The sequence below is a fragment of the Aedes albopictus genome, chromosome 2, assembly GCF_035046485.1.
Source record: "Aedes albopictus strain Foshan chromosome 2, AalbF5, whole genome shotgun sequence".
NCBI classification, from domain to species: domain Eukaryota; kingdom Metazoa; phylum Arthropoda; class Insecta; order Diptera; family Culicidae; genus Aedes; species Aedes albopictus.
In genome coordinates this window covers 437,368,779-437,390,865 of record NC_085137.1, presented here as the reverse complement: position 1 = coordinate 437,390,865, position 22,087 = coordinate 437,368,779, and the positions used below count along the sequence as shown (strand labels likewise).

Sequence of the window (22,087 nt, the reverse complement as noted above, 5' to 3'; positions counted from 1 at the left end):
GATACGTCCACTGTATAATACACAACATCGGGAAAACCACGATCTCGCAACGTTTGCAAGCTCAATACGTACAGATTCGCCACGTTCCACGCCTTATCATGTTTATTTATACGCGCTTTTCTCATGTGTGCCGCTGTTGCTGCTGCTGTTGTTTTTGTTGCTGTTCTTCTTCTTATCGTTCGGTTATTCTTGCTTGACGGTTCGCTAGTATTGCACTGTTCACTTCACTTCTAGCGTATAGTAGCTGTTGCAAGTTTTAATGTACGTGCGAACCAACCGCACGGATCCACACTACAGCAGCTATAGAGGTAGGTAGGTAGTTAGATAGATACAATCCATCCGACTAATGTGCACTGACTCCGACACTGATGCTGTGGCCTGGCTGTGCACTGCACTCTCGCTCACTCACTGGGTGGATGTTTCTATTTTACAATTTTCAATTTCAACTTCTCGAGACGATTGTTGTTGGGTCACCACATCGCTCGCCGCACACGCAGCACGGACCGCGATTCGCGATTCTGTAAGAGCGCACCCCGAAAAGATCTGCCGATCAGTCGAAAGACGGAAAAAGTGCTCACATCATCGGATGGAACGAACACATCCCTACGCGACGAACTCCGGATGCGAGAGAATCACAAGGTAGGATCAAGTTCTACTCGTTAGTATAGAATAGAAAAATAGTCAAAATTAGGCAACAATAAATAGTGTAATAGGAAATAGGAACTGAGCAAACAAAACTACAAATAATGTAATCACAATTTACAATAGTCAATTGTTGATTATCTACTCTAATGCTTGGAACAGAATGATAGTTTTATATTTTTAGATTTTTTCATCAATATCATAACTAGATACTACGAGTAATTCCATTGTTCGCCTGTTATTCACTTTGACACGAGACACGATCGCCGATTCTAGACGCACTGCGACTTCCACCACTAAGAAACGTACAGTACGGACGCTCGCACGGGACGGATGAACGGAACACGACGGACGCGAGGAATGGGACACGACCGAGACGAGATTCTTTCGCAGCAGCGCACGCAGCTCGGTTTATACCTACTACTATTTATGAAAACCGATGGCTGCTGCGTGTGTCCGGACGGACGAGTATCGGTGCGGTGGTGTTCTTTTTGCGAAACTTTATCCAACCGAATGCACGCCACACGCATTAGAGATGGGTATGGCAGAGATTTGGCAACTATCTTCCGGAAGCTGTGCTGATGCGCGATATGTAGCTAGACAACGCGACTGTTTTGTCGGGAAGGTTATTGAGGAAAAAAATTAAAATTAGGTTAACGAAAAGTTTGGAAAGAGTCTGTGATGGTCTAGTAAAATGCTTTTACTATTTACTATACAATAATAATACATTTGGGTTTCTACAGATTTCCATGAAGATTGTGCGTTAGGGTAAGTCGCCAATTGTTGAACACTACCCAAATGTTGAACAGTTTTTGAAAATGTCATTATAAATTTAACCTAAGTAATTTTTCATCAACGTAATCGTATGATGTAGATGCGTATACATGTGTGCCATGATATTGCTCCAACAAGATTACAAAATTATACATATTTCACGTCTAAAATATCGATTGAAAATTTAGTACCGCTGATGACATGAAAACAGCACAACTCTTAAGATTAATTTTAAGAAATTGCTGTTACGAAATAAGCTTTGTTGGTAAATCGATCGCAAATATCAAAGTCACACCATAGTTACAAGAACTGTAAGGATGTTCTTAACAGTTTAACATTGTTTAAAATTACATTTTCATTGTAATTTCATTTGAAAAAAATATTTTTCTTATCACACTATCATTATGCATTTAAGATCCAATTGTTGAACACTAGTATAACCTACGATGTTAGCATGACTGCCATATTTTTTTTTCACTTCACCTTTTTTAGGAGCGATCCACGGGTTTTCAAAGGATTTCAGGGTCGTTCCAGGGGTGTTCTAAGAGGGTTGAGTGGCTCCTATGGGTTTCCAGGAGTGTTTCAGGGGCTTTCAAAAGCGTTCTTTTCTTCAGTAGCTTTCGCTTCTAGTCAAATCTTTTCAGCCATTTTTTTTGCATTTGGTTATGTTTAAAACAATTTCAGTCAACTAGAACTCTCTTCAAACGGGAAGCGATTCCTTAGGAACGTCCATAAATTACGTCACGCTTTAAAGGAGAGGGGAGCGGGATTCAGCAAAGTGTGACGACCCATACAATTCCAGAGGTCTTACACAAAAAGTATGAAATAGGGGGAGGGGGGCAGGGGGGAAGTGGCTTTAAAATGGGCATTTTTTTGTGACATAATTTATGAGCGCTCCCTCATTTAGATGGGCACAAAACACGAAAAACCCGCAAAAAATCCGCCGGAGTGAAAAATTATCGTATGTCGGGTCAAAGTCGGGTCAAATTTTATCAAACGTTGGACTACTGTTGGACCCACATCGGATAACTGTTGGGTCTATGTTGGGTTTGGTGGCGAAAATAAAAACAGGTCAATGATAGGTCTATGTCGGGTTATACGTCATCAATTACGAACAAAGCTTGAACCGTTCAACAATTGGCGAGAATCGTCCAACATTAGGATGAACTAGCTTATGGAAGCGTTCAACATTTGGGTTACAGACTTCCCATACAAATGTTCTATTTTCCCTTAGAAAATGAAATTTAAGGGAATATAAATTAAATGGGAAGTGTAAGGAATGAGTGGATCTTGACGTTCACTTGATATTTTTCAACTAAAGTGGAATTATGCACGGAAAAACAAACGAAAACAAAAATGCCAGTACTAACCGTTCAACAATTGGTGAATTACCCTATATATAAACTCGTCCTGCGAAATCATGTGAGAGATTCAAATACGATAATAGGGAAGTGGAACCATCTCGGCAGGGGTCCTATTTTGGGCACTTTTCTGCTATTACCCGGATAAAAGAAAATAACTAACGAAGGTCAAATTTTGCCATTAAAAATCAATCGCTGAATGGCAAAATTTGTTATTGGTTTGTTGGGAATCAGAGCTAAAAGAACAAAAATAATAACTGACTTTGTACCAAAAAATAACTCAATAATGACTAATTTTATCCTTATAAGAACAAACCAAGGACAAAATATTTCGAAAAGGAGAATAACTGAATAAGTTATTATCGAGTTATTGAGAACAAAGTAAGAACACAATAAGATATATCAAAAAAGATCATCATAATTGTAAATTTTGTTATAATGATTGAAAAAAAAACTGTATTGTAAGTTCAGAAATGTTTTGTCCTTGGTTTGATCTTATAATAACAAAATAAGTTATTATTTACTTTTTTCTTGAACAAAGTAAGTTATTATTTTTTTGTTCTTTTAGTTCTTATTCCTAACAATAACAAAATTTACTCTTCATCAATATTCTTTTTAAAATAAAATAAATGCTAAATAACTCATCAATAACAAAACAAGTTATGATTACAAAATATGCAATTAGGATGTTATTTTACTTGGGGTGCTCAGAAGAACTTATTTTGCCATGATTGCAAATTTTGTTATTATTCAGTTATTTATTGCTATTCAATAATAACTCGGAAATAACAAATTTCGGAATGATAATATTTTTTGTTCTTAGCGAGTTACAGGTACTCTTCGATATAACGTACAAAAAAGTTTTCTCTTTGTACGTTATACCGAAGTGTACGTTATATCGAAGCAGAGAAAAATTTAATATTTTTTATGCTAGTATTGTTGTATTCGACGTGAAATTAATCCCAAATAATGATTTCGGTGAAATTCACAAAACCATTAATTAAAAACTTGAGTTTTGACGAGAAAGTCATTTCGTTTTTTTGTGTTTTGATATAACGTACATTTAGCTTCGATATAACGTACACTAAATTTTTCCCCAAATTGCGCTAAATCTGGGTAACAAGGCTAATGCTGCAACAAAACATTGATTTGAGTGATTTCGTAGTTTATCTAAGGGTTATTCGTGGGAAAAAATAAGATTTTTCAATGTTGTACGTTATATCGAAGCAAAATGTACGTTATATCGAATTCGCTATATCGTGGGTACGCTATATCGAGGGTACGTTATATCGAAGAATACCTGTATTTAGTGTCATTCATAAATAACACAGGGTGGCCACACAGAATCAAAAATGAAATTCCCGCATTTTTCCCGACTTTTTCCCGCATTGGTTTTAAATTTTCCCGATCTTTCTCTATATACTCCTGTTAAACTTCCAAGAATCCAAGAAGTTTTAGCCGGATTTGAAAAACTTCTGAAATATTTACAGTGTAACATGTAAAATATACTTGAAATTTGCTCCTTGCTCGGGAGGTCTTGTAACGTTATCTCATTCCTGAAGTTATTAGTGTCAGAATTTCCTAAAGATTGTTGTGAACTACTCAACATTCTTCGTGCATTAGCAGTGAGCGTCACGCTCACGCAGTGAGCAGTGACGCAGTACACGCTCAGCGTGCCTGTCTAGATCATAATGACACCAATGCACGACTAAGGGTTAAGAAATGCTTACTGAAGTTCTAATAACAAATCTAATCGGATAACTGAAGTACTCTGGTGAATTCCTTATAGAGTATTGGCTCCCTTGTTAAGCATGTGGCTCCCATTTTCATCCTACGAAAAATCAAGGATTGAAGCGCTGTTTGTTTGGTTTCTCCTTTTTGTATTTTATGTTAGAAATGAGCACCTATGAAAACAAAAAGAACGGAATCAATCGGTGCCGTAATCGCTAGTATTCGAATAGGATGAATATGGGAGTGTGAGATTACTAATGGCACACATACCCTAAGGTTTTTTACACTATCTCAGGAATTCTGAAAATTAAAAATTCTCTATGTAATTCTGGTATAACTCTTATAAGCAGATTGAATTATTGAAATGTTTGCTGGTGAAATTCTTCGAAGAATTTACTGAGAGATTTCCTGGAAGAGTTTTATCACTAAAATACTGAATAAATGTCTGTGACATTTTCTAACATACTCTGCTGGAAAGAAATCAGAAAGTCCATTCAATAACATGAGTTCAAAAATAATGATCATAAAAATGAAATTTCGTAATATCTATAATTTCTTGTACAATCAACTTGTAGTTTCTTCAGATTCAAAATAAAAATTCGAAATTCATTAAATCTATATAAATAAAAATGGAATGGTGTTTGTATGTCACGAATACGCTCGGGAACGGGCCAACGGATCTACACCATTTTTTCAGTGTTCGTACGAAAAAATAATTGAGAAAACGGACCGGGAACGCACCAAAAACGAGAAAGTTTGAAATTCCATTTTGCGGGGCATTTTTCTACAGAGTTGCAGGTCAAAAAACACAGTAGGCAGGCAGAACGACGTTTGCCGGGACTGCTAGTTATAAATAATTTGATATTTCTTATACGGAAAGGGTTTTTTTTTCGAGGTCTCTCAGCAGAATATGATGTAAAACTCTTGTAAAATTCTTAGCAAACCGGGTTCAGAAGTTGCTTTTAGAAAATGCAGAACTAAGAGAAAAAAAAACAGAAATTTTGTGCTGGAATTTCTTTAAAAATTCAGGTGTTTTTGAGGGATTTGATAATTTTCCTATAAAAGTTGTGGTTAACTATCAGAGCATTACCAACAAATTCCTTAGAGGATTTAATCTCGAATGTTTCAAATTATTTGGGAATTTTTAATTAAGGATTTTCTATTCATAAACAATGTCTAACTGAATTTGTAGAGAAATTTTCAAACCTTGAAAACGTAATTAGGATGTTTTTAGACATTTCAGGGAAAAACAATATATATTTTGGACTAAATTTCTTAATTCAGTTTTGAAGGAATTGCTTGAAAATTTGTACATAACGTAAACTGATGAGTAGTAGATAAATTGAAAAAAAAAATGTAAAAATAGGACTTTATCCAATGTTTGCAGAATTCCTCCGAAAGTTTAAAAAGAATCTTGTACGCCCAGTATTGATGAGCATTCACAGCATTGAATGAACTCTCCATCCCAGGGCAACGAAAAAAAAAAACATTAGCTAGGTCTACAAGAAATGGGTTTAAAATTCTTCTGTTTTTTATTTATTTTCAAGGTTTCAGTAACAATTCTCGCTATAATATTCTGCGGAAGTGCTTCTATGAATAGCTTCAAGAAATACATGAAGCATTTACTCAGATTCGCTTTAAGAAATAGGTCAAACATTCCTGTGCAATGGATACATTTTTGTCCTAAACAATTCATACAAAAAGCTTTCCATGTTTTCCATTGTTTAGATCAGGAATTTCTTTAGGAGTTTTTCTTGAAATTTTGAAGGAAATAGATTGAAAAATTCCACAAAACAGAGAATACTGTCTTCTGGTTTTCAACTTGCAAATTCGCTTCCGTTTTATGTCTGTAACTGAAAGAATAATCTCTAGGGATTAATTAATAAATTTATTCTACTTAAAGTTACCAAGAAAATACTTTAAGAGGTCCTTTCAGTATTTCGTCATATGTTCTAAGAGCTGCTATTTATATAATATTATACCAATAAAACCCGTCAGAAACGTCCATACATGACGTAGCATTTTAGGGGGGAGGGGGAGTTTCGGATTATGCTATGATCCATGTATTAGATATGGGAAAAGGGGAGGGGTGTCAAAAATCGTAAAAAAAATGCTACGTCATTTTTTGCCTTGAAGAATTTGGGAGGAAACGCTCAGAGGTTTATCGAGTAAATTTCTGAATACATTTCTATGAAAAATATTGCAAATATTTCCTTCGGAACATGTAGAAGAATTTGTTAAGTTTGTAAAGTAGATTTAAGAATTTTCCATGGATTGCATTTTCCAACTCATGGTGTTAGGTTTGTAAATTGTTGTGAACATTTTGTCAGTTTATTTTGTATGTTATACTGTGGTTTGAACAACTGTCTCTGATCTGAACTTTAATGTGCATACGTAGCGCTCCAGTAATTTCGGGCTGCGATCCAGTACAAAACACGCAAGCCGAGCAAAGTCCAACAGCAAAATTACAGCAAATCGAAAACATGATTTGTATTCAGCAACAAATTGATATCACATTTTGATATCAGTTCATCTTTGCTTAATTTGATTTCAAATTTTGTTTTTGGTTATTTGCTGTCATTTTAAATTAATGTAAGTATTTAGTGTAAGAATTGTTTTAAATCTTTTAGTAGGTTATGTAGGGATATACCATGATTGGAATTATATGATTGCATTTATGATTCAATTTCAATAAAAAATGAGAGCAGAAAATGTTCCTGTGACAGCAAATTGAAAACAATTCTTGCTATGGATGATAGCAAATTGATAACTGTTTTTGCTGTCAGCACAAGAAAAATAAAAAAAAATCGTTAAATGTAGAGTTATTTATCGATTTTTTATTTTTCTATACGGATAGGCAAATGGGTCACACAATCTACTTGCATTTTTTCCAGAAGTTGTACTAGAATATTATACCTACAGAAAATCCGTCATAGATTCAGCAAAAGCTAGCTAAACGATAAAATTCCATCACCAATTGTACATCTTTTTCGACAAAATTCTGCATGAATTCATACAAAAATTATCTTGGTGGACATACATATTTCGAGACCTACAGGATTTTAACCGTAAATTTGACCCTTAATTCAAATTTTCATTGTTCGATACTCATAAAGAAAGATTGCTTTTAAGTTTCCAGCAAAAAATCAATGCAGATTTTTTTGCGTTTTAACTAATGTTGGTAACCCAAATGAGAATTTCGTGAAGAATTTTCATTGAAATAACATAATAAAATCTTAAAAAAACTTTTGCTAAAGTTCATAAAATAAGCTTTTAAAAGAATTTACGAAAAATAACAGTCTTCCAGATAATTTGGCTAATGCATGAAATTTAAGTTCATCCTGTAGCGATTCTATCTAAATCAGAAATTTCAGGAAAAAATAAGGTGAATTTGCTAACGAATTTGAAGTTGGATTTATTTACAAAGAAGTTCTTGTTGTAGATCCTCAAAAAACTGGAGTCAATAAGATATACAAGAATGTTAGAAAATCTTTAATCACTTAAGAATCAAGACAAATGAAAACAGCTGTAAAGGCATGGGTATTCATCATGATCATGCTAAGGGTTAAGGGTTCAATTCCCGGTCGGTCCAGGAGCTTTTCGTAATGGAAATATCTTTGACTTAGAAACTTCAGTCAGGAATTACTCCATTGGCTTCGATGAGATTTCTCCAGGAATTCGTTCACGGATTTCTTTAGGAGTTTCTTCTAGGATACTTTGAGGGAATCTCTTAGGATTTTTCTATGAATTTGCGAGGAATTCCTCCACAACTACATTTAGGTTTTCCCTAAGGGTTCCATTTGGGATGGAATCTCAAGATAATCTAGAACGATTCCGCTTGGTTATCTGTTGGAATTCCATATGAAGTTTTTTTTTTTAAATACCTAAAAGAATTGCTGACCCCTGGGATTTCTCCAGGACTTCCTTCTGGAATTTCTGCACCACTTAGTTCTAAACCGGAACTCCTGCAGAAGTTTCTCCTGAAGTTCATCCATAAATTCGTTCAGAAATTTCACCAAAATCGTTTTTCGAAATTATCCTTATGGGAATTCTACAGGTTTCCTGCTGGAGAATGTTCCAGAAGTACCTCTTAAAGAAATCACCTTTAAGCTACTTTTCTAGAGCTTATTCCGGAAATCTTACAGGAGATCTTTCTGTGAATCCTCCAGAAGTTCCTACTGAACATTTTGTAGGAGTTCCTTGAGATTTTTTAAGAAGTTTCTTTTTAGAATCTTACAGGAGTTCTTTCTAGAAATTCATTACAAACATGTTCCGTTTTTGTCAACACGGTCCGCGATTTTCAGTTGACAAAAACGCAACAATTTTCTATGTTGTCTATGTTGCAACATTTCAATATCAACTGAAAGCTTTACTATCAAACAAATTCCTAAAGTAAAGTTTTACAGTTTACCATAACATTTTAGTGTTCTTTAACGTCTTTCACCACATCTTGGTTGCTCAGTCCAGATTGCAGTTCTTTAACTAACACCGACAAGAGGTGTTTACCGCATTTTTTTGATTCTATATTTAAGACCACATATTTTTGAGAAAATAAAAAAAAACTAAATTAATACACTTGCCTATTTTCGTTGAACGCAAGAGTGGCCGGATTGACGTTTTCAAAACGGACACTCCTGGAATCACAGCATATAATTTTGATATCTTACAAAAGAGGATATGATTCCTTCATTCCAGAAGGCATTTCTCCACGAGTATCTTCTGAGATTCCTTCACAGATTCATAGAAAATCTTCTTCTATGATATTTGTAGTCATTCTGAGGGAACTATTCAATTCAATCACTTGGAACTTCTCTTCTTTCTAAGAAGTTTCTTCTGAAATTCAACTTGGTTATTTTTTGGAATTCAATGATTTTTTTTTCAAAAGAAAGAATTCTGCCGAAGTTCCCAATCGTTCATAGAAATCCATCAGGAATTGGAATTTATTAAGAAAAACATTCTGGGGATCGATCGAGCTATTCTCTTGAAATTCATCCAAGATCTGCTTTTGAGATTCACCAAGATTTTCCTTCAGAAATCCTTACAGAAGCTCTTCTGTTTCTTCAGAATATCCAACGGGAATTCTTTTAAAATTATTTTCCTAAATGTCTCCAGAAATTGTTTCTGATTTTCCCCCAAGAGTTCCTTCTGGGGTTTCCCCAACATTTTTTTCTTCTAGGATTCCTTCAAAAGTTTTTCTAGGATTGCATCAGAAGTGATTTCGGGGATTCTATGAAGAGTTTCTTCTGCTATTATTTCCAGGAAATCCCTCTGGGGCGCATGCAAAAATTTCTCCACGAGTTTTTGTAGAGCTCCTGTCGGTGTTTTTTTGTATTTGTGAGCAGTTAATTTTGAATACTTTCAAGGTATATTTTATTGTCTTTATAATTTCTCCAGCATTACTTACAGTGTTTCCTCCAAGAGTTCCTTCTGGAAATCCTTCTGATGTTGCTTATAGAAGTCTCTTGGGAGTTCTCTCTGGGAATCCTTCACAAGTTCCATCTGAAAGCCTCACTGGGAATTCTTCAAAAGTTCCTTATTGGAATCTTTTAGAAGTTGCTTCTAGGAATCTCTTAGACTTAGAAGTTCTTTCAAGAATCTTCCAAGAGTTCCTTGTGAGAAACCTTCAGAGCTAATGAGATTCCTTTAGGAGTTTCTTCTGGGAATGCTTAGTTTCTTTTAAGGAATCCTTCAGGAGTTCCTGGAGAAATCTCTAGATCGAATTCCTGGATCCTAGAATAAACTCCTGTTCCCTAGAGAATTTATTTCCTGAATGAATTTCCTGGAGAAATTCTCACAAGAAATCCGTTTTGTATCCGAAAGCATAGCATGACATACACATAGACATGTGTACCCATAGCAGGAGTTACTGAAGATATCCAACACTATGTTAAAGAGAGGCAGGTCAAATTCCTATATTAAACAAGAACGAGTTCCTCGGCTCGGCTGGCGCTCGAGCCTAGCTATTTAGCACTGTAGTTGGAGGAAATGCCAATGCAGAACCCGTAGCTTCCGGGAAGGTAAGCCCAGCTCCCTGGGTTAGTGGGTTGGTGTCAGGCCCTGCGAGCCAGCCGTAAAAAAGACTAGCACCGGAAAATCAACAAGAGAAGAATGCGAACCGATACCAATGGCGACGACCACAGCGACGAAAAGGGACTTGCGATTGGAAGCTCGGTACGTGGAACTGCAGATCTCTCAACTTCATCGGGAGCACCCGCATACTCGCCGATATACTGAAGGACCGCGGGTTCGGAATCGTAGCGCTGCAGGAGGTGTGTTGGACAGGATCTATGGTGCGAACGTTTAGAGGTAATCATACCATCTACCAGAGTTGCGGCAACACACGTGAGCTGGGAACAGCTTTTATAGTGATGGGCGACATGCAGAGGCGCGTGATCGGTTGGTGGCCGATCGACGAAAGAATGTGCAGGTTGAGGATCAAGGGCCGATTCTTCAACATAAGCATAATAAACGTGCACAGCCCTCACTCCGGAAGCACTGATGATGACAAAGACGCATTTTACGCGCAGCTCGAACGCGAGTACGACCGCTGCCCAAACCACGACGTCAAGATCATCATAGGGGATCTAAACGCTCAGGTAGGCCAGGAGGAGGAATTCAGACCGACGATTGGAAAGTTCAGCGCCCACCAGCTGACGAACGAAAATGGCCTACGCCTCATCGATTTCGCCGCCTCCAAGAACATGGCCATTCGTAGCACCTTCTTCCAGCACAGCCTCCCGTATCGTTACACCTGGAGATCACCACAACAAACGGAATCGCAAATCGACCACGTTCTGATTGATGGACGGCACTTCTCCGACATTATCGACGTCAGGACCTATCGTGGCGCTAATATCGACTCCGATCACTACCTGGTGATGGTTAAACTGCGCCCAAAACTCTCCGTTATTAACAACGTACATTACCGGCGGCCGCCCCGGTACGATCTAGAGCGACTGAAGCAACCGAATGTCGCCACCGCATACGCGCAGAATCTCGAGGCAGCGTTGCCGGACGAGGGTGTGCTCGATGTGGCCCCTCTAGAGGACTGCTGGAGTACAATCAAAGCAGCCATCAACAACGCAGCTGAGAGCACTATCGGGTACGTAGAACGGAGTCGACGAAACGATTGGTTCGACGAGGAGTGCAGAGCGGTTCTGGAGGAGAAGGATGCAGCGCGGGCGGTAATGCTGCAGCATGGAACCCGACAGAATGTGGAGCGATACAGACAGAAGCGGAAGCAGCAGACCCGTCTCTTCCGGGAGAAAAAGCGCCGCCTGGAAGAAGCGGAGTGCGAGGAAATGGAACTGCTGTGCCGTTCACAGGAAACACGCAAGTTCTACCAGAAGCTCAACGCATCCCGCAAAGGCTACGTGCCGCAAGCCGAAATCTGCAGGGATAAGGACGGGAGCCTCCTGACGGACAAACGTGAGGTGATCGAAAGGTGGAAGCAGCACTTCGACGAGCACCTGAATGGCGAAGAGAATGTAGGCACGGAGGACCAAGGCAGCGGAGGAAATGACTATGTTGGTGCAGCAGAGGACGGGAACGAACCAACTCCCACGCTGAGGGAAGTTAAGGATGCCATCCACCAGCTCAAAAACAACAAAGCGGCTGGTAAGGACGGTATCGCAGCGGAACTCATCAAGATGGGCCCGGAAAAGTTGGCCACCTGTCTGCACCAGTTAGTAGTCAAGATCTGGGAAACCGAACAGCTACCGGAGGAGTGGAAGGAAGGGATAATCTGTCCCATCCACAAGAAAGGCGACAAGTTAATGTGTGAGAACTTTCGAGCGATCACCATTTTGAATGCCGCCTACAAAGTGCTATCCCAGATCATCTTCCGTCGTCTTTCACCTAAAGTAAATGAGTTCGTGGGAAGTTACCAAGCCGGTTTCATCGACGGCCGGTCGACAACGGACCAGATCTTCACCGTACGGCAAATCCTCCAGAAATGCCGTGAATACCAGGTCCCAACGCATCACCTGTTCATCGACTTCAAAGCGGCATACGACAGTATCGACCGCACAGAGCTATGGAAAATTATGGACGAGAACAGCTTTCCCGGGAAGCTGACTAGACTGATAAAAGCAACGATGGACGGTGTGCAGAACAGCGTAAGGATTTCGGGTGAACTATCCAGTTCATTTGAATCTCGACGGGGACTACGACAAGGTGATGGACTTTCCTGCCTACTATTCAACATCGCCCTGGAAGGTGTTATGCGACGAGCCGGGCTCAACAGCCGGGGTACGATCTTCACGAAATCCAGCCAATTTGTATGTTTTGCGGATGACATGGATATTATTGCTAGGACATTTGGAACGGTGGCAGAACAGTACACCCGCCTGAAACGTGAAGCAGCAAAGGTCGGACTGGTGGTGAATGCGGCTAAGACAAAGTACATGCTGGTAGGTGGGACTGAGCGAGACAGGACAAGCCTTGGCAGTAATGTTACGATAGACGGGGATACTTTCGAGGTGGTGGAGGAATTCGTCTACCTCGGTTCCTTGCTAACGGCTGACAATAACGTGAGCCGTGAAATACGAAGGCGCATCATCAGTGGAAGTCGTGCCTATTATGGGCTCCAGAAGAAACTGCGGTCAAAAAAGATTCACCCCCGCACCAAATGTACCATGTACAAGACGTTAATAAGACCGGTGGTTCTCTACGGGCACGAGACGTGGACGATGCTCGAGGAGGACATGCAAGCACTCGGAGTTTTCGAGCGACGGGTGCTAAGGACGATCTTCGGCGGCGTGCAGGAGAACGGTGTGTGGCGGAGAAGGATGAACCACGAGCTCGCTGCACTTTATGGCGAACCCAGCATCCAGAAGGTAGCCAAAGCCGGAAGGATACGGTGGGCAGGGCATGTTGCAAGAATGCCGGACAACAACCCTGCAAAGTTGGTGTTTGCTAACCATCCGGTTGGTACAAGAAGGCGTGGAGCGCAGAGAGCACGATGGGCGGACCAGGTGGAGCGTGATCTGGCGAGTGTTGGGCGTGACCGACGTTGGAGAGCTGCAGCTGCAAATCGAGTATTATGGCGGCAAATTGTTGATTCAGTATTATCATGAATTTGATGTTAACTAAATAAATGAAATGAAATGAATGAAATGAGTTCCTCGGAGTTTTTTTTTTTTTGGCAAAGTAATACAATTTTCTAGGAAGTATTCCTAATAAATATATAAACTTGAATTGTAGAGGAATTTTTAATAACATACCTTTGAGAAATGTTTAGGAAAATTTGATGAGGCATTGAGTGGACCTCTAGACAAATTGCTGAGTAAATACCCCTAACAAACCCTCCAGAGGAACCTTCTCTGGCAAGTTAGACCTTGTAATTGTAATTCATTATCATAAACGTAAGCCTGTCGGGTATCCATTAATCAGGTCAAGAAAATCTTCTACGAGTTTTATGTAGAACTCTTATAGGAGTTCCTCCTGAGTATTTTCTAGATTTTTTTTTTTTTTTGAAGATATCGGGGTTCTTCCCTGGGTTTTGTGAAGAAAGTTTTAGCACAGTAATTTTAAGTTTAGGAATAAGATGAATAATGTTAACCCAGTCGTTGAGTTAGACTAGACCATTGAACAAGACTCTTTCCAAACTTATTTTGTCGGTTTCGCGGATAACGTAAAACTACATTGAAATTATTTACATCTGTTTTAGATGGAATCCCTGAAAGCTGCTTAGACTCCCTACCTTTCTGATTATCCCTTCGGACGTCTTCAGTGATTACGATTCGATTGCGTCGGATGACTTTGCCACGGGTCGGTAGCTACCTAATCCCACACATCAAAACAGCACGACTTCGAAACCATCACAAAACAAGAAAAAATATCCTCACGGCCCCGGGTTACCTCGCACGGATCGCTACTTTTCAAGGCTTTCCGAAGTTTTGTTCTCGTCGACGGAAGATGTGTCAAAAGTCGATCTCAGATGCTACTGCTGTTTTTCTTCCACACCGTCAGCGAGAAAACGAAACAACACTCGCTTCTTCTTTCTTCGCACACTGGCACACAGCTTCTTCGTTGTCCTCGTCGTCGTCGTCTTGGTAGCACTCCGCGGAAACTCTCCGAGGTCAAAAATGCTCTTATTTGGAAGAAATTAAAAATAACCTGCACTTTTCCCGACTCGCCGCGAGGAGGAAAAACCTTCGCACCGCACCGAAATCCACGTTCCGCGCACACTGGTCCCCAAGCCAGAAGCGAATCCGATTGCCACGACGAGATTGTTCCGCTCTAGGCACTGAGACTTTCTCCAGCAAACAGCAGCAGCACAGCAGCACACACAAGATTCACACAAAATGGGTCCCCCTGCTGATGACAAAATTCGACCCCAACACTCCTGCACCAGTTCCACAGTCGCACTCCCAAAATACGGGGAAAATCTTCCCCACACTTTTCACCGGAAAACACTTGCCTTCAACTCGCCAAATGGCGAAAAATCACCAGAAAATTCCACAACGGCAGGAAAAATCACGACAAAAATCTCACAAAACTCGCACGCAAGACGAATATGGCCACTCTTCTACTGACTGCTGCTTCTGCTTCCACATACACTCGATTCGACTCTTTTCAGTTTGTTCACAACCGCACACAGCTCGCTCGGCTCGTCACACACAGAAGCAGATTGTTGTTGCACAGTGCGGGATCTCGACGAAAATCGCCACCAAAACCATGTTCCAACTTTCAACCGTTCCCTTCCGGGCGGCCGAGTGAAGTGGTGTGCGTATTTTGTCACGATGACAGTTGCGGTGACGATTCAGTGACGGTTGAATGACGCAAAGTTGCGATGTGTGCCCAACGGGTGGAAAACAAGGCGGATAACCGCTGGGCATTAAAATCCGGAGATATTAGCAAATAAGGCGAATTTTAAAATGACGAATGTGCAAAGGAATCACAGTAAACTTACGACCTATTCAAATTGAACGCCAACGAGTCAACCGAGGAGTCAACGCAATTATTGAGCTTCTCGAGAATTTTTAGCATTTCGACAAGTATCTCTTCGACCTCTAGGTTGCGCGCCAGGGTATAATGTGTGTTGGGCACTTTGCGACGATTAATTGGGTTTTTAAATTAAGAAAAATATATCGATTTTTTGATTTTATACGAAAGAGCACCTTTTTCTGAGCCACTATGATTTTTTTTCAGATTTTTTGAACTTTATTTTGGTACCTAAAATCAATTTCAAAGAGATTTTTTGAAATCACCTTTTGACAGCTGGGTAACTGTTTGACAGCGCCACCCAGTACAAAATGCGACGAGGGGTGATTCGACAAATCGCTCCCATACAAACTTCAAATTGATTTTTAAATAGGTTCCCGGGCACCAAAATTCATGAAAATTTGGATTTCAACTCAGTTTCGCATGCAGATTCAGAATATGGAATTATCTCAACACCGCTAAAGAAGCCAATTCAAATCCACACATCAGCGCACAATTTGCGCACCGATCTTGCCTGTGTGCCAAATTTTTCATAATCCAAATCACTATTGATTGATGCACCAAGCGAAAAGAAGAAGCAGTTTTGACATCCAAGCGGAGTGCCGTCGATGAGATCCTCGATGCTGATTGGTCGATGGATGTAAAAGGCACACCGCTTGGATGTCAAAACTGCTTCTTCTTATCGCTTGGTGCATCAATCAATTAATCAGTAATTGAATGAAGTAAAAGCGTTGTTACAGTCAATAATACCCCGGACAGACATGCACGCTAACCCTCAGCTACCCAGATTGATGTCAAAGCGACCCAGATTGAGCAAAACTGCAGTTACTCTAATCTGGGTAAAGGCACCTTTACTCAAATCTGGGTTACCGATGTTGGTGGCAAAATCTGGGTAACCGGTACCCAGCTCCTCCGGGACCTTGATTTTGTTAATTTATTTCTAATTTAGATTTTTATAAGAAAGCTCCCAAGTCCCATGTGCTTTTCACTTACCTGATGCAGGAAAACAGTTCCCTGGAAGAATCTCACAGTTTTCCCGTCATTTATCCTCATATTTTTCGTGGAAACATCCATAATTGCCAGCGTTCGCCTGACCGCTGCCATCTTCTCAAGCCGGAAAATGACAAAGTGCCGATTACCCAGATCTTTACCCAGATCCAACCAATCTGGGTTTTCGGGTTACCCGGATTTTGACAACTGCTAACAACATGAAAATCCGGGTAGAATCGACCCAGGCGATGGGTAGTTTCAGGTTAGCGTGTGTGATACGAGTGTGATTCCTGTACAACAATACGCAGTGTCAAGAAAATTTTAACAAGACTGGCTTGAACTGAGAGAATTTTCAGTATGGCACTCATTTCAAACGCAATTGTACAGTGATTCTTGTATCACATGTGTGTCATAAGTATAATATGTAAGTTTGTTGTATACACGCTAACCTGAAACTACCCATCGCCTGGGTCGATTCTACCCGGATTTTCATGTTGTTAGCAGTTGTCAAAATCCGGGTAACCCGAAAACCCAGATTGGTTGAATCTGGGTAAAGATCTGGGTAATCGGCACTTTGTCATTTTCCGGCTTGAGAAGATGGCAGCGGTCAGGCGAACGCTGGCAATTATGGATGTTTCCACGAAAAATATGAGGATAAATGACGGGAAAACTGTGAGATTCTTCCAGGGAACTGTTTTCCTGCATCAGGTAAGTGAAAAGCACATGGGACTTGGGAGCTTTCTTATAAAAATCTAAATTAGAAATAAATTAACAAAATCAAGGTCCCGGAGGAGCTGGGTACCGGTTACCCAGATTTTGCCACCAACATCGGTAACCCAGATTTGAGTAAAGGTGCCTTTACCCAGATTAGAGTAACTGCAGTTTTGCTCAATCTGGGTCGCTTTGACATCAATCTGGGTAGCTGAGGGTTAGCGTGTAGCTTATGAGCCTCTGCACGAATCTGGCGTACTGCTCACTCCCACAGAAAATTTTAAAACAGTGCACGCTAACCTGAAACTACCCATCGCCTGGGTCGATTCTACCCGGATTTTCATGTTGTTAGCAGTTGTCAAAATCCGGGTAACCCGAAAACCCAGATTGGTTGAATCTGGGTAAAGATCTGGGTAATCGGCACTTTGTCATTTTCCGGCTTGAGAAGATGGCAGCGGTCAGGCGAACGCTGGCAATTATGGATGTTTCCACGAAAAATATGAGGATAAATGACGGGAAAACTGTGAGATTCTTCCAGGGAACTGTTTTCCTGCATCAGGTAAGTGAAAAGCACATGGGACTTGGGAGCTTTCTTATAAAAATCTAAATTAGAAATAAATTAACAAAATCAAGGTCCCGGAGGAGCTGGGTACCGGTTACCCAGATTTTGCCACCAACATCGGTAACCCAGATTTGAGTAAAGGTGCCTTTACCCAGATTAGAGTAACTGCAGTTTTGCTCAATCTGGGTCGCTTTGACATCAATCTGGGTACACGCTAACCTGAAACTACCCATCGCCTGGGTCGATTCTACCCGGATTTTCATGTTGTTAGCAGTTGTCAAAATCCGGGTAACCCGAAAACCCAGATTGGTTGAATCTGGGTAAAGATCTGGGTAATCGGCACTTTGTCATTTTCCGGCTTGAGAAGATGGCAGCGGTCAGGCGAACGCTGGCAATTATGGATGTTTCCACGAAAAATATGAGGATAAATGACGGGAAAACTGTGAGATTCTTCCAGGGAACTGTTTTCCTGCATCAGGTAAGTGAAAAGCACATGGGACTTGGGAGCTTTCTTATAAAAATCTAAATTAGAAATAAATTAACAAAATCAAGGTCCCGGAGGAGCTGGGTACCGGTTACCCAGATTTTGCCACCAACATCGGTAACCCAGATTTGAGTAAAGGTGCCTTTACCCAGATTAGAGTAACTGCAGTTTTGCTCAATCTGGGTCGCTTTGACATCAATCTGGGTAGCTGAGGGTTAGCGTGTGCGCACAGTAAAAGTCAAATTTGACTTTTACTGTGCGCGCTGTTTTCAAATGTTCTGTGGGAGTGAGCAGGACAGGGCAAATTCGTGCAGAGGCAATGAGAGTCTAATGAAGGTGTGGAAGAGACACTTCGTGTGCGTGAGATCCGTGTTTGGTGCAAAACATATCACTACTACAAGTAAAGCGAGCTCCCATAAGAACGCGTGTCAAATAGTGACGTCACTATTTGTGTTTACATTTTTCTTTGCTTACTAATACATAGCCATCTCTTCTTCTTCCTCACCTGTAATATACTCTCATTGGTGCAGAGGCTCATACGCGAATCACTCCGGAAATGCACAAAATAATCCCCTTGCAGCGGCCCTGGCCTGGTTGGCATTTAAATTTGTTTGATAACAAAGCAAATCGATCTCGGTAACAAAACAATTAAATTTTATTTTCCTTATAATGAAGTTAAAATAATTAAAATACGGTAAAGTAAACATTAAAACTCACTGTGGTGAACCCGCGTCCACCATGGTCCAGTACGGTCGCAAGTGTATGTTGTGCAAAAACACCCGCAAACGGGAACCGGGCTGCCGGCTGTTCAAGTTTCCCGCCCGTGGCAGCCCGATGTGGCACCGGTGGCTGGAAGCGTGCGGCCTTCGCGAGGCGGACATCGACGTCCGGTCTCGGGAACCGCCCCGATTGTGCCAGCGCCACTTCCAGAAGAAGGATTTCCTTACGCGACAACTGACGGGGATGGCCGTGCCGTCGGTTTTTCCCGTGACGGTTTACACCGAGGTCGATGGCGGCAATGGAGGCGAGAGCGGCGAACGAGCACAGCAGGAATCACCTGCGGAACAGGTAATTGAAGCTGTTTATCAACCGGAGGAGCAGGGTCCGATAGAGTATGGGGAAATTATAGTTGAAGAATCGGTTGGGAATGAAGAGAATGATGATACTAGTAGGAATGGTGATCTTAGGGATATCGAAGTGATATCGTCGGTAGGAGACTCTGGTCATATTTGTACCATAGAAGAGCATCAAACTTTGACGGAGGATCTGCAGAATGAGCGAAACAGGGTTGAATGTCTTTCCAGGGAACTGGTAGAGAAGGATAGGATAATTAGGGAACAGTTCGAGCTGCTGAAACAGTTAGGGGTTCAAGTGGTTACTGTTTCGGAGCCTAATCAAAAATAAGAGGGGGTACCATGATCTTGAAATTAATGTGATACTAATAGTAAATAAAGACTTTAGTGTTTTAAAGAATCCTAATGTATCTATTTGAAACAAAAAAATAGGTTGTTGAACTCCTTAACTTTGGTAAAAGGTGACATAAGCAAAAATGTTAAAATCATTACAATATTGGTTTTAGGATGCATGTATCATCTTCCGAAATAATATTCTTTCTTCCTAAAAAAGAAAACTAAAATTTGCAAAGTAGATGTAACGAGGTGTCAATAGTGCAACCACAGGAGGACATTCTTCTGATTGAATCTTTCTTGATACTTAATTCGCGTTTGTTAAATCTCAGCAGTTGTGCTTGTATTCAAAGTTATACCTACCTATTCGATTCATAGCTATGTTGAATCATTTTGGCATGTGATACTAATGAATATAAAAACGCCTTCCAACTTATTGCAATTCAAAAGCAAATTTAGTTGTGCACGATTGCTGTATTCGTTAGATTCGGTGACGTTGCTAAAATGCGCAAAAAGCGAATATTTCGAGTTCAAATCCATGAATCAATTTCTCGTCTTCAATTTCCGTTGGCGGCATCCAGGATTTCGTTCCGCATCTGCTGCTCCCGGATCCGAAGGCGGGTACATTTCAAACAGCTTTGATTCTTTCGGGCGTGACACGATCGGTGCGAAATCGAATTGCAGCGTGTGCAAGCAACGGCAGCATCATCGAAGGGGAACAAGATTTCATCGTTGTTGCAAACCTCGCAGATGTAGGCTTTGCCGGAGCAAATCTGCCGGAAAACAGGGAAAACGTTGATTAAAGAGAGCTAAAGTTGATTTCTGTGATATTATACAAACCACACAATTCCTAATGTGTCGCTCGAAGGCTACGAGAACCTTGCGTAGAAAGTCCAGTAGTGTCCCGTTCTCCACTCCAACCAGATCCGCCACACTGTACATGTCCACGTTCTGCATCAGGTGTCGCCTGTCGCCAATATTCTCGCGAACCAGTCGCAGTTCGTCAGCAATCCGGCAAACCATCAAGTATCGTCGCATTTGGATCAGTTTCTGGCGCAGCTTTTTGACCACACCCAACTTGAGCGCCACCAGTTGGAACAGACGTGGATTACGTTGTTCCAGATTGATGATGGGTCGGTCGTACAGCAACCGGATCTGCTGCAGTGAGGCTCGGCCGACTTTCCGCGGCAAAAAGTCCCAGTTGTTCATGACCCGGGCCGGAATGATGCTGGTATCATTCCAGTGACAGGCCGGACAGTAGTACAGGCCCGAGTAGTCGCACAAACGGGGCACGATGCTGTTGAGCTTCTCTGGAGAGGGTGAGGAGAGATGGGATATTTCTAAGAGTCACGAAGAATGAAGTAATTCACTTACCGGCTTTGAGCTCTACCCCGAAGCAGCTGAATCCCGTAGAAACATCTAAAAGTGTACGAAATGCCGGATTAGTTAAATGTTTTCTGCTATTTTGCTATCATTAGAAACTGAGGTCGAAATTTAGTACCTATACTTTTTATGTTTGGTACTGTGTAATGAACAGTTCGGATTCAGGAGGTCACATTTAGCTAACCATTAGGTGGTTCTGATGACCCAATCCATCAAAAACGAATTCAACGATATCGAATGTCAACAGGTTTGGTAATGATCGACGTAGAGAAGGCATTTTGGCAGGATGCTGTGTCTACAAAGTGGTAAAGCCATCCCAGAACGTAGACTTTTGCCCACACAAAAATTTAAAAATTTGACTTTGGCCAGACCCCCACCATCCCCCTAAAAAATCTACGTGGTTTCTGGATGGCCCCTAATCTATTCACTGCGGACGTAATTGATATGTTAGTTGTAGGAATTAGGAAACTGTAAAAGGTGAATGCAATTTTGTGTGCTTAGATGGTAGTGTAGCCTGGGCACTGTTGTCCTTCGCTGGCTAGATTGAAGAGGTACGTCCCGAGCGTCTGTTCACTTGGAGGAATCCTTGAAGAAATTCCTGGAGAAATCTCTGGAGGAAGTCTTGGAGGAATCCCTTGGGGAACTTCTGGACAAATTCCTGGTGGAATCTCTGGAGGAAACCCTGGAGAAATCCCTAGAGCAATCCATGGAGCAATTATTTTAGAAATCCCTAGAGGTATAGTTGGAGGAATCTCTGGAGAAACTTCTAGATACATTCTAGAAGGAATCTATGGAGGAGTTCCTGATAAAATTCCTGTGGAGGAATTCTTGGAGGAATCCCTGGCAAAATTTCTGAAGATATCCGTTGAGATATTCCAGGAGGAAATCCTAGAGGAGTTTCTGGAGAGATTCCTGGAGGAATCCTTGGTAGGATTTCCAGAGGAATTTTAGAAGGAATTCCCGGACGAATCCCAGAAGAAATTCCTGGAAGAAATCTTAGATGAATGCCTGGCGGAACTTCTGGACAAATTCCTGGCGCAATCCTAGGAGGAATTCCAGAAGGAAACCCTGGAGGAATTCCTAGAAAAATCCCTAA

The 22,087-nt window shown here is 40.9% G+C and overlaps 2 protein-coding genes across 17 annotated transcripts in view; both read right to left on the bottom strand.

Annotated features, from left to right (window-relative positions):
* LOC109416470 (protein phosphatase 1 regulatory subunit 12B) overlaps positions 1–15,147 on the bottom strand; it is a 263,264-nt gene extending 248,117 nt beyond the window's left edge. For 5 of the 16 annotated variants that reach the window (XM_062853700.1, XM_062853701.1, XM_062853703.1 and 2 more), the window contains exon 1: positions 73–647. The gene's annotated coding sequence lies outside the window, so the exon portion shown is untranslated. The other 11 variants (XM_062853690.1, XM_062853695.1, XM_062853693.1 and 8 more) reach the window with 6 other exon arrangements.
* A 4,889-nt stretch (positions 15,148–20,036) lies between these two features.
* The window catches only part of LOC109416467 (differentially expressed in FDCP 8 homolog), a 29,990-nt gene continuing 27,939 nt past the window's right edge, over positions 20,037–22,087 (bottom strand). Inside the window, exons 3-5 of the mRNA XM_019690530.3 lie at positions 20,983–21,027; positions 20,449–20,918; positions 20,037–20,381 (exon numbers count right to left, since the gene is read on the bottom strand). Of these exons, the coding sequence (XP_019546075.3) occupies positions 20,166–20,381; positions 20,449–20,918; positions 20,983–21,027 (731 nt within the window). The 3' untranslated portion in view covers positions 20,037–20,165. The remainder of the gene's footprint in view (positions 20,382–20,448; positions 20,919–20,982; positions 21,028–22,087) is intronic.